Source organism: Gymnoscopelus braueri, assembly GCF_963280865.1.
Source record: "Gymnoscopelus braueri genome assembly, chromosome: 7".
In the NCBI taxonomy this organism is placed as follows: Eukaryota; Metazoa; Chordata; class Actinopteri; order Myctophiformes; family Myctophidae; genus Gymnoscopelus; species Gymnoscopelus braueri.
Window position 1 is genome coordinate 16,120,976 of NC_137608.1, and position 17,554 is coordinate 16,138,529.

The window sequence follows — 17,554 nt, forward strand, 5'->3', positions numbered from 1 at the left end:
GGTTCTCAAACATTTTCATGTCAAGGACCCCAAAATGAATATGAATATGTATCCCCCATACAAGATTTGTGTTGTTAAAATGTTTCAAAGATATTCCAAATGTTTCACATAATAGCCGATGCATATAGGTTTAAAGTGCTCATGTAACCCATAGTTGCTTCTTTTTGGCTTGTTTTCATAGACCTGGTTGCTTGTCTATCTTTCAGAACCTGGCAACGCTGCTAACGAGGCTAACTAGTAGCAACAGTAGCAGCTTCAGAGAAAAGCCCAACAAGCCTCCTTGTCAAATAATTCCTGCTGCCATTAGAAAACCGTTCATTATATCTTTATGCCAGAAACAGGGCGTCTGTTGAGCTGCTGTGCACGTCTTTTCCTGCGAAAAGTGGAATTCGGGAGGCTAATAACTGGGGTAACTATTGCAACGCTGTCGGGTTGTTTTCACGACTTTGGTGCGTGTTGTTTTGTGTGTGTGTTAGCATTAGCAGGCTAGCAGCTAGCTAACATAGCAGCTAGCATAGCAGCTAGCGACGGGAGACTCAGTTTTTGTGGAACAGTTCAAGATGTGAACCTGGTTTTCTGTCCTTTTTTAGGAGGCGCGCGTTTGTTTCAGAGACACTTTTAAACGTCTAAAGGGTGTTCCTGACACGGAACTAGCTGATTTGTAAGATGTTTAAATAATCGGTTTCCTTGTGTAATAATGATAGTGGTGAAGCTGACTTTTTGTTTTTGCTCAGCTAACGTTAGGTTAGCCTCCAAGTAGCGCGAGCCACTTGATTGTTGCGCAAAGCAGTTTTTTTTTTTTTTTCCCTGGGATCACAACAAAAGGATTTCTGATAACAAGCTAACGGGCTAACGTTAGGCTAGCTGGCCTGGAGAAGATAGAGGGACCCCCCCCGCAAGCCCACTCGGGGATATTGTTTTATAGCTTTTTAATGATTGTGATTTTATAGGTCATGTAGAAATTAAAAACATTTCGGCGTTTATTCTGCAACTGTATTGACAATGCAAAGCGGCTGTAGCTAGTGAAAGCAAAGCAAGGCCCCCCCTCTACAACCCGGAGTCGATATACGTGGTTGCGCGTGTGGTGTCGCGCACCCGAATATATAGCAGATCTACAAGCTCGCAACGCGTCGCAGCGCGATACGTTGTGAGCTTGTAGATCTGCTATATATTTGGTGCGCGACACCACACGCGCAACGAAGTATATTGGGAGCCCTAATAGCCGGCCCTGCAGCTCACTCACACACACACACACACACACACACACACACACACACACACACACACACACACACACACACACACACAGAGTACGAAGCTATTATAGCTACTGTAACTGTTAGCTGTCATAAATACTCCTGTGAATCAAATCAATTCCGATTGATTTCCATTACGAGCTATAATTCTCACTGCAGCTAATTGATGGCTTATAATGATGTTTTGTTTTTCCTGTATTATTCACGAATGCAACAACAACACACTCAGGCACACCCTGTTGTGTTGGTCAACTTCGTAAGTTTTGCCATGTAAAGCTACACGTTAAACGTTATAATTTGTGACAGGAAAGTGGACTGTCTGTCTGCTCGTTCAACTGCCGAATGCTCAAGTTTGTTTCCATAACACACAAGTCTTATGAAACGTTTACAGTGGGCAAATCAATACTACTATTTTTCTTCAGCATTAGAAAAATAATTCGCATTCCTTTTTTCATGTGTGTTTATTATTGTGATGTTGAACTTGGCAGCATGTCTGCTATGATGACTGCTATGAACTGTGAATTTGTTTGTAATTCTATGCTTTTTATGTGTTTTGATTTTCTCCAAAGGTTTCTCTGTCTTAAAACTGCTTGCCCTGGCTTCCAACCTGTGACTCCTTGGGTCAGTAGAGTGGGGCCACCCCAGAGCAAGGGCCCAAATCTGTGCCTCCTCCAGGTCCCCTCTGCTTCTGTGTGTGCGAGTGTGTTCTGAGCTCTCAGGCTGAAGAGAGCCTCGGCTACCCTCCCGACCAAGATGTCCTCCATCCTGCCCTTCACTCCGCCGGTGGTAAAGAGGCTGCTGGGCTGGAAGAAGTCTGCCAGTGGGCCGGGTGGAGCAGGCGGAGGAGAGACGAACGGCCAAGAGGAGAAGTGGTGTGAAAAGGCAGTGAAGAGCCTGGTGAAGAAGCTGAAGAAGACTGGCCAGCTTGATGAGCTGGAGAAAGCCATCACCACACAGAACTGTAACACCAAGTGTGTCACCATCCCCAGGTAGGCCGCACGGTGGTGGAGTAATGGTCAAGTTGAGGACTAGAACGTTTTGTTTTATGCACATCAGGAGCTGCTCATGTTAGATACTCAGAAACAACTGCCAACACGTTGGTCTAGCACTTGATTCACCTGTGTTTCACATGTTTATGCAAAGTAACATTCTTGTTTGAGACATAGTTCAGAAGCATGGAATGCCAAAGCACAGAGCACTTTGATTTCCAGACCCAGTTTTCCACAGCTGCTCAGATTGTGAAATCGGTGTGAAGATATTATTTAGTTATTCAAGTATGTGATCCATGGGGAAAGATCGGTGTCCCGTTGGGAATAAATAAGAAGTTGGGAATTAAAAACTGGAAACAAAAACTGAAAAATCACAGTGCTGACAGTTAAGCTGATGTATATTCATTTCATGGGTGGCAGACATTACAACGTATCAGTGAGGATGTTATCAGCCAGTCAGCCTTGATGCCCTAGACTCATGTTCTCTGGGAACATGGTGTGTTAACAGTATCGTTCTTCACTGATGAGCTGCCAACAACCACGTCAGTTGTTTGGATGTCTATAGATAGTCGCCTGGCCGTTATCGCCTGAGAGTTCTCCTGTTTTTGTACAGAAATGATGGCTTACAACCCGCCAAATTTTTGTTTGCGACTGTTGAGTTCATCTAGCAGCTTTGCAGGTAACCGGCTGTCATTTAGAAGTACGGTTGTATTATAAACAAAAACTAAAATCTTGCAACATAGTTTGCTATGCTGTCAGGAACTGAAGATAATGTGGTTTTGAAGGGTAGTTGAGATCCCACTTCAGTTAATAAGGCAAATTACATGCTATAGTTTTTTGCGTTACCAATGCAGTCTATTATTGTGCTGGTCTTCAGAAGCAACTCTTACGTCATTCGTCTTCATTCCATTTTTTTTGTTTTTTGTTTTCCGACCATTTTCTTGTGAAGTTTTGAGAATGCTGGAAAACGGAAAGGTAGTTTCTTTCCAAGGTTGCCCCCTTTCTTTTATCCCTTTGAGTGTCTTCAGTGTTTGTTTGAACGTCTCCAGATAAGTTCACCGACATACACGGCTGTAGTAAAAAGAATTGTATTTAAATACAATGCCACAATTGTTTAAGAATGTTCTTTGTCTCACCAACAGTCTCATTGTGTGTTATTGAATGCCATTTTATGTTTTTTTTTCTCCCCTCCTTAATTCTGTCAAAAAAAGGCTTCTCTTATTTGAAGTATCCCATCCTTCATTTCTCAGATGAAAATGAATTTGATGTCTTTTTCTTCCTGAGACTCTAATAAAAGAGGCCTTTTAATGTTCACATTACCCATACTGATATACTTCTGAATGATCCATGTCCCATGTTTATCATTTGTTTTTTTGTTTTGTTTTTGTTGTTTTCTCTGTGCACAGCAATTGCTCTGAAATATGGGGACTGAGTACTCCAAATACGATAGAACAGTGGGATACCTCAGGCCTATACAGCTACCCTGACCAAACCAGGTGACTATCCTCCTCAACCTATTGTATGGTGTTGCATACAACTTTGATGTGGGAAAGTTGTCATTTTGCGGTGTTGGGTGAGGGGAACATGAGAACGTTTTTTGCTTCTCATTCTCGTCACCCCGCCTATTCGACTAATCTGGCCACTTCATACATCTTATCCAACATTTCGCTCCCTGTTTGCCTCCCCAAATCTCTCACCACCGCTTTCTGGTTGCTATCCGATCAGATCCCTGGACGGGCGCCTGCAGGTCTCCCACAGGAAGGGGCTTCCCCATGTCATCTACTGCCGCCTGTGGCGATGGCCTGACCTGCACAGCCACCATGAGCTACGCGCCATTGAGGCCTGTGAATACGCCTTCCACCTCAAGAAGGATGAGGTGTGCATCAATCCTTACCACTACCAGAGGGTGGAGACCCCAGGTGAGCTGCCATATACTTTTGGTTGTTGTCTTGTAGACCTGCAAGGATTTGTGTGGTTCTGGAAGTGAGTAACGGAACCACTACGCCATTAACAAGCACCAGAACGTTTGTCCCCCCCGCAGGATGGTGCATATGATGGCTTATAGCGACAAATCGGGACCTATTTTAGTGAATAAAATGTTATTTTAACTAATCTGTATGGTAGAGCATGTCAATACAATACACTACCTAACACATCTGCAGTTGGTTGGAGGTGATCTCCCTACTCTTCTATTGAGAAAGTCAGACCCTGGTGTTGGGTAAAACACCTAGTGGTTGACAATGTCAGTAAAGTTATTTGATGCAGGCGGCACACCAAATTGGATGCTAGTTTCGCTCCCATTTTTATCGTAGTTCGGACATAGTTGCAATTTCCTATCTGTCAGGAGGAGAGACACAAAACGAACGGATTGTACCTTTAAAGTGGTGTTTTATGGCATTCAGTGTGGTGTCTGGGGAGCCCCAGGGTTCCTTGAGGGGTTTCCCAGCTAAATGATTGATGGTTAGGAACAAAATGAACCCTTCTGGGTCTGTAACTCTGATAGTGTACAAGTGGAAGGGTCCATTTGGTTCCACTTGTACTCGCTGAGTTGAATTAACACAGATCGTAAATAATATCAAATGGTGGTTGTATTTTATGGTAGACATTTTGATGGGAAGGGGGAAAAAGAGGTTCTGTACATCTTTTTCTGCTTCTCTCTTTCTGTCTCCTCAAAACGTCTCACAGTGGCTGATTGTAGCCATAGTTCTAAATGATGTAAATTGTAAACGTATGTTACCTGCTGGTTGAAACACCCTGTTGTTTACCACCCAGTATCACATAGAGGGAAGTCAGCAGTCCTGTTTCATGTGAAATGGCAAATTATTGTTATAGGATCGCAAGAATATATTTTGGGTCAGGTGTTAAGTTGCCTGTAATGATTGTGATCCAGGTCCAAAAGCTGAACCTCATTAGCCTGAAGTGTTGAATGTTAGCTGTTCCGTACATGGCTTCATAAGGATGTTCATAGGTACTCTAAAGCAGCATTCTGTCTCTCCCCCACGAGAGACCTCTCGCAGCAACTGCAACCATAATCATAAACTTTACTCACATGAACACCTCCTTGTCCTGTGGCAACCCTTCATCTGTGCTCATAATTACATAGCACGATATAGAAATTATACAAGCTGTTGCGATACTTGGTTCTCTTTTTGTATGGCATCTTGTTGTACTCTGTTGTCCATCTACGTTGTGCTCTTAAAATGCTTAACTTAATGACTTGTTGTTCATTGAATAAAACAATGTCGCCACATAATCTTGCTAAACATTATGCCTACCGCATAGAAGACTTTGAACCTTGTCTGAGCCTCCTTTCACATCTTACCATACAATAGAAGACTTTAAAGACTAGCGCCTGACACCCTCTCACATCTACCATACACTTGAAGACTTTAAAGATTAACGTCGTCTGACAACCTTTTCACATCTATCACCCACTAGAAGACAAAAAAAAAAGGTCTTACACCCTCTTATATCTACACTACAGGCAAGTTAACGTGTCTAGTGTGGGCTGGCCTTTAGTATTGTATGTACACACTAAAATACAGAGTCATAATTGAGCTCTGAAAGTGTAAAGGTGGATGGGAAAGCATACATTTTTGCACTTTCATTGTTAAATTAACACTCCAGATTTTGCTGTGTAGCAAAAGGGCATGACTATTGCTTGTTGGCTGTGTGTTACACAGAAAATATCATGTTTGCTGGCTCCTATGTGGTGCTGGAGAGAGTGCACAACAACACCCATTGGTGGTTGACAATACTCACGACACGTTATTGAACCTCACATGAACCACGACTAAAGACTTGAATGAAATTAAACATGCTTGATTTGAGTGGAACCCCGAGATGAGAAAATGCATGACTTACTACCGCTCAGAATGAGCTTCATGACAACCTTACCTTACACTTAACAATCGACTAGAGATGACGAAAGCATGTTAAACAAATCTAGCAGAACTCCTGTGCTTTTATTCCGACATGGGAAAATTGTCTCACAGTCAAATTGCTTGAAAAGTAATTTGGTGTAATTGGTAATCATTGTTGGGTCATAGGAAGATGTGTAACAGTTACTGTACATTAGCGGCACTGTGGTTCTTCACCTTGATGTTCTTACTGTTGCTTGTTTGTAATATTGGTAATTTAGTAGCTTGTTCTATTGAGCTAATCGTATGCCACTCTGCATACTGGTGTCCCATAACGGCTTAAAATGTAATTTCAACTTTTCTCTGTATTTGATTCTGCAGTGCTGCCTCCCGTTCTTGTGCCAAGACACTCGGAAGTTCTGACAGAGCTACCACCGCTTGATGACTACACTCATTCCATACCTGAGAACACAAACTTTCCTGCAGGAATTGAACCTCCTAACAACTACATACCAGGTTAGTCCAATTTCATCCGGGGTTTAGGATGATTTTATGACTAATCGCATTAAAGGTTGGGTGATGCACTAGAAGAGAAGAATTGCGTGGGTGTTTGGGTGGCACAAGGCTAAAGTACCTGTCTAGGTATTTAGGGTTCGAGGGTTAATTGGCATAGCGACTAAATTGGGAGGAGAGAAAAGGGTAAAAATGATGACCACATACAGTAGATGGTGGAGACGGCAGCAACTGAAATGTGCGTGTCCCAAATTGTCTAAAGTATGGGGGCACTTTGCATTGAAGTCTTTAAAGACTACAGTCTGCTGCGAAATCTGCTAAGTGGAGCTTATATGGCAGCAGAGGAGCACGACGGTGATGCATGGTTATCTGAGATGGAAGTATGTTGGGGCCATGGAGGATAAATGGGGCTCAGCATGGAAATATTTGTTTGTAATCTTTGTTTTTAGACTAGTTGGTTAGTACTTAAAGAGATAGTTCCCCCCCAAAATGCCATTTTCTTCCCTATCGATTAGTCACCCCATGAAGACTTGAATTCATGGATATTATTCATGGTTATGTTTTTATCACATTCCTAAGCCAATAATTTGATGACCGTGTCTCCTATTGGAACCGCTGCCTACCGGTCTGCTGGCCATCAAATTATTAAAACAAAAAAATATCCATGAATTCAAGTCTCCATGGGGTGACTAATCAATAGAAAAAAATTAATTCTTCGGGTGAACTATCCCTTAAGTCCCATCCCTAATAACAAGGAGTTCAATAACCATGTTCTTCATTTATACTTTTATTATGTTACAGTGATGCCACAGTGAATAAGTTGTTGTGTTTGTCCTCTAGAAACCCCGCCACCTGGCTACATCAGTGAGGATGGGGAGGCAAGCGATCAACAGATGAATCAAAGTATGGAAACAGGTACCCTAGACTAGACACTCCCTGTCGGTTTCTTGTTATTCCCATTGCCTTTCAGACTTTCTTTCTCCAAGTCAAGACTCATAGTAAAGCATCCTCTATAAATCAGCTCAAATGGTTAACTTCCTGTATCCTGTCCCTTTCAGGTTCTCCAGCAGAGCTGTCCCCCAGCACCTTGTCCCCTGTTAATCACAGCATGGGTAAGATATGCACAGTTGGCTCATTATAAGTCTAACTCTACTGCAGACAGAGAGCTGAGCTAATCCCACTTATTTTGCATGATATTCAAGATATATTGTTTGATGTTAAAAATGAATGAGGACTAATTGTCATTCAGTCTTGATAAATTGATGGAACCACATGTTGACATTGTTTTTGCATTAATGTGTTGACTAACTGCGAGTGTTAAAGTGAAATCTTGGCAGTATTATCAATATGATAATCGTCTGTAATAGTGGAAAACAAAATTGATAATGCAATGGGGGGGGGGAAAGTTTAATCCAAAGGAACGATCTGAACTTGTATAATATCCCGTTTCAGACCTACAGCCGGTGACCTATTCTGAGCCAGCCTTCTGGTGCTCAATAGCCTATTACGAGCTGAACCAGCGTGTGGGAGAGACCTTCCACGCCTCACAGCCCTCACTGACGGTGGATGGCTTCACAGACCCCTCCAACTCGGAGCGCTTCTGCCTCGGCCTGCTGTCCAACGTCAACCGTAATGCCACCGTGGAGATGACCCGGAGGCACATAGGTACTGAAGTAGAAAACAACTCCGGGGCCATTGGGCGTATGTGATACTCAAAAGTAGAGTTGTTGCAATACCGATACCAGTATCGGAAAAGCTGACGCCTATAATGCTGGTATTGGTATCGGCTAGTATGCCATTCTGACACCACGTCATTTATAACATGATGATATTTCATTTACAGTCATATTTTGATTGCTTCAGTTGATGTTGCACAACTGGTTTATACTCTTTCTGAACTATTTACATTATAATTTGTAGCTGCACATAAACAATTATTAATGGCATTTTCCATTTATTCCTAGATCAGTGGTTCTCAAACCTTTTAATTTCAAGGACCCCCATAACTCTTGAGAGTGTACAAACTTACTCTCAGAGTTACATATCTGTAAGGGTTCATTTGGAACCCCCTCAAGGAACCCAGATGGTCCCTGGACCCCACTTTTAGAACCACTGTCCTATTTGTTTAAATTGCACACTGGTATTGGATCGGTACTCGGTATTGGGAAGGATACAAATTGGATTAGTACATCTCTAACTCAAAGCCAGATGTGGACTGCCAGTCTTTACGTTCAGAAATATTGTGTGGGCTATTTAGTCCACACAATAGTCTCTCCCCCCCCCCCCCCCCCCCCCCCCGCAACTAACATAAAGTGAATATATAGTGCATCTCTCTTACACAGAAAGAAACACAGTTCCTAATTGAACTTGCCTGGCTTTGTTAAGCACAGTCACGAGTTAGGAATATAACGTGACCAAAGTTTCATTTCTGCAAATTCTATTTGTTGTTAGTTATGCCAAACTTGGTGCCTTACCGAAGTTGGTGACTCTAGTGGTCACTGCTTTGCAATTTCAGCTTTCATCAGAAGCAAAGGCTGCATGAAATCCCATCAACATGTGTAACACTGGCATGAGCTGTCCAGCAACATTTTGCTTTAATGTTGCAAGAGGAATTTGGTTCATTACATCAAGCAAAATGCTCACTGGAATCTTCTTCCTATATTAAAATTGGGCCGGCGGGCGGACCACGGTTATGTCTGAGTCACTCTGACTCAGACATAACCATAAACAAACCCAATGCGCCCATATGTAGGCAGGACCACGGCCACGTCACTCTGACTCAGACATAACCATAAACAAAACTAATACGCCCATGTATATGCATGTCACTATGACTCAGACATAACCATATATAACCCGTATATAGGCATATATGGAGATCCGGTTGTCTTGAGTCCACTGATCCGACCACTATGCCCATATATGGTCACGTGCATATGGGACCGACCAACGTCAAACTCGGCGCACGCAGTGGCAATGACTCGAAGGGAGTGCGGAGCCTGCTGCCGAGTCGTTCAGATTAGTGGTTGTCCAGAACCGCCGATCCGACCGATATGTCCATATTTTAGGCAAAAGGCATATATGGATATCCAGTTTTCCAGAACCACCAATCCACCCAATATGCCCATATATGGGCATGCCAGTATACAGGGTTTGGCCATATATTAATGACATCAGGAACAGACAGATGCAGAGATCTCCATATATGAGCACAAAAGGGACACAGTCTGACTGGTACATCGGGTACTCTGACAAAGCCCCATACACTATGACTCAGACATATTGGTCGGATTGGTGGTGTGACGTAGTTGTCACGGCATCAGGCGCAAACAAATCAGTCAGCTCCATATATGGGCTCTAGATGTGAGGGCCCGAACCTCTAGTAAAATAAAAGCTCGGATGTTAAATTATTTATTATGAGAGTCCACTTAAGTGGTTTTTCATGTGGGGCATTCTGAAACATCCATTATTTGTCCGATTAAATCTCGTGAATCTTTTAGATATCCAATAATTTTGCACACGCAGCACTTTGTGAATTACTACTTTTAGGATTAAGTTAGTCCTTGTATTGTACATGTACATGCATTCCGTTTATTTATTTTAACTATTATGTAGTAAGTAATCATTCAAAGTCTTTTGATGATTATTTCCTCACTTTTTGGACATGGACATACTTCTCTTTTTACTTTTTGTCATTAGTTTCTACCCATAGATTGCAAAACTTAAAGTAGTAACCAAGTAATGTCAGTCTGAGATAGTTTCACAAGCCTATGTGTACTAGCCTACACTACTGTATGATTTGCAAAACACACCATAGGAGTATTGTTCTCAGCCATGGATCTTCAACAGGGGGTCCGGGATCCCTAGGGGTCCTCCGAGTTACTATAGAGTGTGTCTTTGTGATGGGAACGTTTTTTTTTTGCGGGGAGGGGGTTTCACTCCAAAAAATTACATGTGTGAATATACACATTAACATGAATCCGACATATTAGCATAAACAAAGTGAACATTAGTGTAAACAAATAAAAAACATTTCATTTACACACAGCAGTGTATTGTTGACAATAGTGCTGTCAAATGAATCTATGAAGCCATCAAAGCTGCAGCATCTTTTGGAGGCAACCCATAGGGACTAAAAACTTGTGGAATACTTCCAAGCTAGTTTCAAGTAATCTCAAAGGGCAACAGATATTGATGAGACGATCAGCTAAATTTGGTGAGCTAGCTTTGAAAGCCTCTTATCAAGATGCATGGAAGGCTCGCTCTCAACTAAGGGGTCCATGGCCTGAAAAACATTGAAGACCCTGAAGAAGTTAATTAAACTAATCGATTAAATAAAGATGGATTTGGAAGAATGCTACTAGGCTCACAAGTCAATTCCACACAAAGGATACAAAATGCGATGATACACGGTTACTTTAACCTAACTAATTATCATTAGACTATTGGATGTTGAAGTAAGTTTGTTTGAAATATCGCCTCAAATAAATGTCTTATATTATTTGTATACTCCAGGCAGCGGACAGGACTTCTTGTTTTCGTAACGGTTAAGTGTTAAGAAAACAGGAGGGTAAAAACATTTATTAAAAAGGTTTGCATAACTTTTGTATGGAACAGGAATGTGATGTGTATTTCTGTTTTTGTTCACAGGAAGAGGAGTAAGGCTTTATTACATTGGCGGGGAAGTATTTGCTGAATGTCTGAGCGATAGCGCCATCTTTGTCCAGAGTCCAAACTGCAACCAGCGGTATGGATGGCACCCTGCAACAGTCTGCAAAATACCTCCAGGTAACCGGTGGAAAAGTTGACATAACAATCACTGAATAGCATTTCTCTGGCTCACTATTTGGCTTAGGTGGTGACTTTGTTGCAGCCACTGCAGTTGTTCTGTCCCCCATATATTTACATTTAGAATCTTAGTGTTGTGGTCGCTAGATTTTATAGTAGGCAAACTGGCATTTTGCACCTATCTAGGGGGGCATGGGAATTTCTTTTTTTGCAATTAAAATGTTATGATAATTGGTGCAATCATGTTCTGTTTAACATTATTATATTTCCTTCAATTTTACATTACAGCTCCATAATGTCTAAGTGGCTGTGTCTACAGAAAGTGTGTTATTCATGATGGGGATGTAAAGAAAATGAATGTGCAAAATAGCCTAACAGAAATAATGATAACATAACGGTAAACATGAATGCCTGAAACCGAATCCTTGCAATTACTTTATTGAGCGTGAGCAGCAGTTTGTCCCCAAAGGCAGATTGGCCATTGGCATTTTTGGAATTAAATCATTCCACACATTAACTTGTGTCAGACAACTTGCTTGGCCATCAAGCGTAACAATACTAATAAGACAAAACGGTTCGAAGCCCGAGCACCACGGAGGGTTAATCCGGCCCTGGCCAGTCATAAAGGAGTCATTTGACTTCTCAGGTAATGAGAGTAGGAGAAGAAAGAAGGCTCTGTCGCCTCAGTGATAAAATGTCCAAGATGCATTATATTAATGTATGTCAGACATTGATGAAAATAAAGCAATGTTTTAGCCTGATGAGACTGAAGCAGCAGTCCAGAGTGGGCGGAGTCTATGGTCTGGATACAGGCAAGTGGTGTATACAATTCCAGAGCCATTGAGATGGAAGAGTTGCATCAATGAGGGGTCAGAAGTGCTACATTTGTGGGCCGATGGAGTGAACAGAGATGGCAAAACTTCTCAATGGCTCTGGGCACCCTAGTGGCAAAAAAATAATATTCATGTAGACTGAACAATTGCTGACAAAGCTAAAAGTAACAAAAGTATGCGGTTCAAAGACCAGATCTTTTATTTTTTGGCCAAGTTTGGAGACAGTTGGACAACTGGTCTGCCAGGAGAAGTGTTCTGGAAGGGCTGGGTATTGTTTAAAATAATAATAATTAAAAAAAAAAATCAAATACCGGTTTCAGAACTACTATAACTTTTTCCGATTTGAGTACAAACACAGGAAATAAATGTGCATATATATTTAAAAAATCAGTGCAAATGGTTTGGATGCCCCTCTCGATACAGAGTAGTACTGATGCTTTCATTTTGGTGCCAAGAAATTGAATTTCGATACCCATCCTTATTCTGGACATGCACACAAAATCCACCCTTTCTTACATGTAGTATAAGATTGTCTGTCTACTCATACAAGTAAGACGCGCGAACGCTGGAAGCGAACGCAGATTGACTGTGGCTGCTATATTTCAACCACACTGTAGTAGTGCACTCTGCCGGCTGTATACAGGCAGTGCAGCTGCTGGCATTTCAGCACGGAGTTTCGAGTCACATGGGGGCGCGAGCCAATGAGAGCGTGAACACACACGGACAGACCATAAATAAGGGACAGACACACACACAACCCAAGCACGGTGATATAGTAAGCTCCACTTGGTCGGCGCCTCCTTCCGCGTTCGCAATAACCAATTGTCAGGAGTGCCAAGTAGGACACCTGCTGGTTGACGGCGGTAATGAAGTTATTTAAAGCACTGATAGTATATACATATTGACCTCTCGCCTGCTGACGCCATACCCACAGCATTGATTTCGACTAAACACAACAACTACATCTGACATCTCACCACAACACCAGCCACAACGTGCACGCTGAATTTACGGGTGGCGTAGGGCACTTCTCATTGCTCACTACACATTTTCCACCCCGCAACATAATTAATTCTACTCACCACATTACGACCACACCGGACGGGGAAACACTTTCGCATCGTTTACCGTCAGCACAACCGAACGCCAACGGCCACAGCCGAAACAACACGAAGCGGCGGCCATTGCAATCAGCGGTGTTCGCTCGCAAAACTATGCACGGGATAATGCATGGGGGTCATTATTTACATTTAAAGCCCTTCAGGGCGATTAACCACCATTATCCCGCTTATTACACGCCTACTTAATAAATACATTTACCCAAAAGTAACAACACAACGAAGTATTTCCTTGCTTACGGCAATCAAAGTATTCCATAAGTATTGGGCTGGGCGGACAAGTACGCCTCGGAAAACAAATGAGACAATAAAAAAAAAATCGCCCCAAAACACACTCGCCCCCCATTCTATATACTGCCGATTTGCCTGTAATACCGCCGGATTTGCCCCGGGGCGACTGTGTTTTGGGGCGAGCGTTTTGCTATTTCCCCCGTTGTTGCCTCGGAAAACAAATGACGAAATAAATAAAAACTCGCCCCAAAACACACTCGCCCCCCATTCTATATACTGCCGATTTGCCTGTCATACCGCCGGATTTGCCCCGGGGCGACTGTGTTTTGGGGCGAGCATTTTGATATTTCAAGGGGAGACGACGTAGGCCTAATAATAGAGCCCCGTGCACGGCTAGCGGACCTCTAGTATTTTAACAAAAAAGAAATGTCAATAAAGAAATGTCACTGGGACAACCCACAACAACTATGTCTGACCCACTGACCCTCCCCTGTTCCCTAAGGTTGTAACTTGAAGATCTTCAACAACCAAGAGTTTGCTGCTCTGCTGGCTCAGTCAGTCAACCAGGGCTTTGAAGCTGTCTACCAGCTCACCAGGATGTGCACAATCCGTATGAGCTTCGTCAAAGGCTGGGGAGCTGAGTACAGGTGAGCATGGCAATGCTGAGCAAACATTAAGTTCTCTGTCACTATGATGGATTGGATATCATTCATATGGACCCTGCATTTTGTTGTTTAACCCTTTAAGACTGGGAACGCATCTGTGTCATTTTAGATTTATTTGGTTATTCAAAAATAGCAGATGCATACAAGCTCATAGAGCTATGAGCTTGTAGACGTGCAATTTTTGGAGAAAAAAACGTGAAAATGTGTGCAAATCTTTGAATATATATGTTTTAAAGCAAATATTTTAAACTCCGATCTGTGCTTCTGGTGATCCCTGGAACATATATTTTGAGATGGGGGTCTGTGGCCAAATACATATCATTTTGGGGGTCCTTGACATGGAAAAGTTGGAGCACCTCTGATATAGCAACAAAGAATATATAGTATAATATTAGAATATATAATATAAAGTTTGTAGAATATATATTCAAAGATTTGCACAAATTGTCACATAAAAAAAAATAAGTAGATCTACAAGCTCATAGCGCGGCACACGAGTGCCACGCTTGTATATCTGTGGGTGCCACGCTTGTATATCTGCTATTTTTGAATTGCCAAAGAAATCTAAAGTGACACAGATGTGTTCCCGGATTAAATGGGTTAACATTTAATCCCAAAAACATTCCTTCAAGAAATAAAATGATAAATCCACTCCAGCAGCTTAACAAAGAATGGTGTGAACCAGAGCACACAGGCTGCAGAAGTAACAACACTTTTTATCTTTTTGTCTCTCAGGCGGCAGACTGTCACAAGCACTCCTTGCTGGATTGAGCTGCATTTGAATGGACCCTTGCAGTGGCTGGACAAGGTTCTGACCCAGATGGGCTCCCCGTCTGTGCGCTGTTCCAGTATGTCCTAAATGGCTTAAGGAACTACCCAAACAACGTCAGCCTATTTACAAAGATCATGAATTCTTAAACTTGTGAGTCCTATCATGAAAAAATAGAAACCCCACAGAATGAATTTCTGTACATAACTTCATAGTATTTGTGGCCCAGTTCCACTCCCAGTTTTAACTTTACACGTTCACACTCTCAAGCATACGTATGGAGACCCACACACAAACACACACACACACACACACACACACACACACACACACACACACACACACACACACACACACGCCCGCACATATACACATCAATACATAGACTTTTCAGTATAGAATTTGGCACTTTGTTACCCATCTATGTCATGCACCTTGTTAAATTGCTTTTCCCCAAATCCTTAATATTAGATCTATTTGTGGTACAAATGAAATGTATATTGGTTTTTAGTCCAGGAAGCAGGGGGAAATAACCAAAAATATCTGTGAATAGTTTCTCAGTATTGGATATTGCTTGTATGAGTAACACAAGCTTGAATGCTAAAATGAAATTTATTTTGGTCCACCCCAACCATTGTTCTGAACCTAAGTTTACTTTTCTCTGGGAAACTTGGACCCATGTTTTTGTCTGGGGGGGAGTTGGCTTGGTTAAGAATGATGGCCTTGGTGGCCGATCCCCTCTAAGGGGACAACGCCACATTGTATTTACGAAATTAATTCCCAAAATGATTTCACCCATTGCCCAAACAACCCCTCACCCTCTCCTTTATTTTATTTTTTCAACTCTTTGACGTGTGTCGTTATAAGACACACCTCTTAATGGACAAATAGGAATGTTGGCAAGAAAAGAATCAGCAAAAACCCTAAACGAACCGCTATAATTGGCCTGGCTGTAGTTTACTTCTTAGTCATTACACGGCACTCTTCCGTGTCCTAGGTTGGTTTGATTTGCACCCCCTTACAGAAAGTGGATTTAGAAGCTAATGAGACTTGGGCCTAGGTTTGCTGGGTGCACTGGGCAGGGACCAGAAAATATCAAGCTGTTAGAAAGGATTTTTTTTTTCTTTTTCGTTTAGTTTTTGACACGACACTGGGAGTCCTGGAGCTCTCCGAGGTGAAGCGTCTTAAAAAAAAAAAAAAAAAAGTCTCTCACCGGGAGAAATTGAAGGCATCGATGAATTTCATTCTATATTGTTTTTAACCTATATCCCCTTTCTTTTGCTACTTTTTTGTATTCTCATGTATTTTTATATATAAATATACTTAAGATTTTCTGTCCTTCACTTTTTATTAAAGTAATATTTTCAAGACCACAGCTGTTTTTAAAGTGACATGGAGACCATGGATCATTCCTGTTTTACTCAAAAAGGTTCAGCTTGAATCCAATTCCCAATGAAAGCCCTTTGTCTTGGTAAGAAAAATCACTGCCCCACATGATGTAGCCTGTTTTTTATCTTATTACTTTTTATCTTTCAAAAATAAATCTGGTGCATTTAAAGTACACAAAATGGTTGATTTGCCTGTAACCCCAAATCTGCTTTCCTTCCTATGGTTTTAATGATTCCAGAGGCATGTTGTGAGAATTTTCATAGTCATTCATCTCTTCACTTAAAGAAAAAAAAAAAAACGTTAGTGGAATAACGGCTCATTTGACCTCTTGACGCCTTTTGGTGCTTAGATAAGCGGGTAAAGGTGAAGCAGATACAATTGGCTTTAAAATGTTACAGAAACATGGCAGTATTCCAGAATCTTATACCAGAAAGGAAGAGCGAATGAGTCTGCACACTGGGACATCCTGTGTTTTAAATGTGTGTATTGTATTCGTTCCTGTCTATGAAATACTGTATGTTAAACAAAGACTTAAACTAGCTTGCAGTATGCCATTCTCGTCATTACGTGGCTGTTGCAAGTGTTTTTTTGTTTTTTACATCTGTTTTTTCTTTTCCCTTTTTTTTTCTTCCCCAAACCTCCTTTATATTGATGTAATACATTTGTTTACCTTACAGCACTAGTGATTGTACTTTAAGTGCACCTAGTGGAGTTTGGATTTTGGGGGACTGAACCATGTGTTTAGGGTCCAGTGTTACATTCTTTTATCTTTGGCCTACAACATATGAATGTGAAAAGAAAAAAAAATGCATTACAAATCTGACGTGGACCAGACGACGTACATATACATAACAGTAGTACAGTATGTGTGTATTTAACAGTAATCTTTTTGCAAAGCAAGTCAGTACAGTAGATGTCGCAGTTGTTTTACCAGTAGAGGGCGGTTATTGATAGAGCAGTTTTTTTTTTCTGACCATAAGCTTCTCAGGCGTGTGGCATATTATGCAGACTTCATAAAACACTAATAAAGATTTTTATTCTCATGATGATTCTGGCTTTGTGTCCATTTTAAATACAGAATGTACCTAAGGCATGCACGTAGATTAATAGTGGAATGGGATAAAGGACCAGTAATTGCTTTTC

General features: G+C 41.6%; 1 protein-coding gene across 2 annotated transcripts; it reads left to right on the forward strand.

The window, feature by feature from the left end:
* The first annotated feature begins 234 nt into the window (after nt 1-234).
* On the forward strand, nt 235-17,460 carry smad2 (SMAD family member 2). 2 transcript variants are annotated; one of them, XM_080434211.1, is made up of 11 exons: nt 235-409; nt 1,826-2,245; nt 3,652-3,741; nt 3,971-4,164; nt 6,487-6,621; nt 7,459-7,533; nt 7,677-7,730; nt 8,071-8,283; nt 11,269-11,406; nt 14,091-14,235; nt 14,989-17,460. In XM_080434211.1, the coding sequence occupies exons 2-11, from the start codon at nt 2,010-2,012 to the stop codon at nt 15,110-15,112; spliced, it is 1,404 nt and encodes a 467-aa protein (XP_080290337.1). In that variant the 5' UTR covers nt 235-409; nt 1,826-2,009; the 3' UTR covers nt 15,113-17,460. The 2 variants fall into 2 exon arrangements, with proteins under 2 accessions (XP_080290337.1, XP_080290338.1); XM_080434212.1 differs by having other exon boundaries at nt 7,459-7,521.
* Nucleotides 17,461-17,554: the final 94 nt, after the last annotated feature.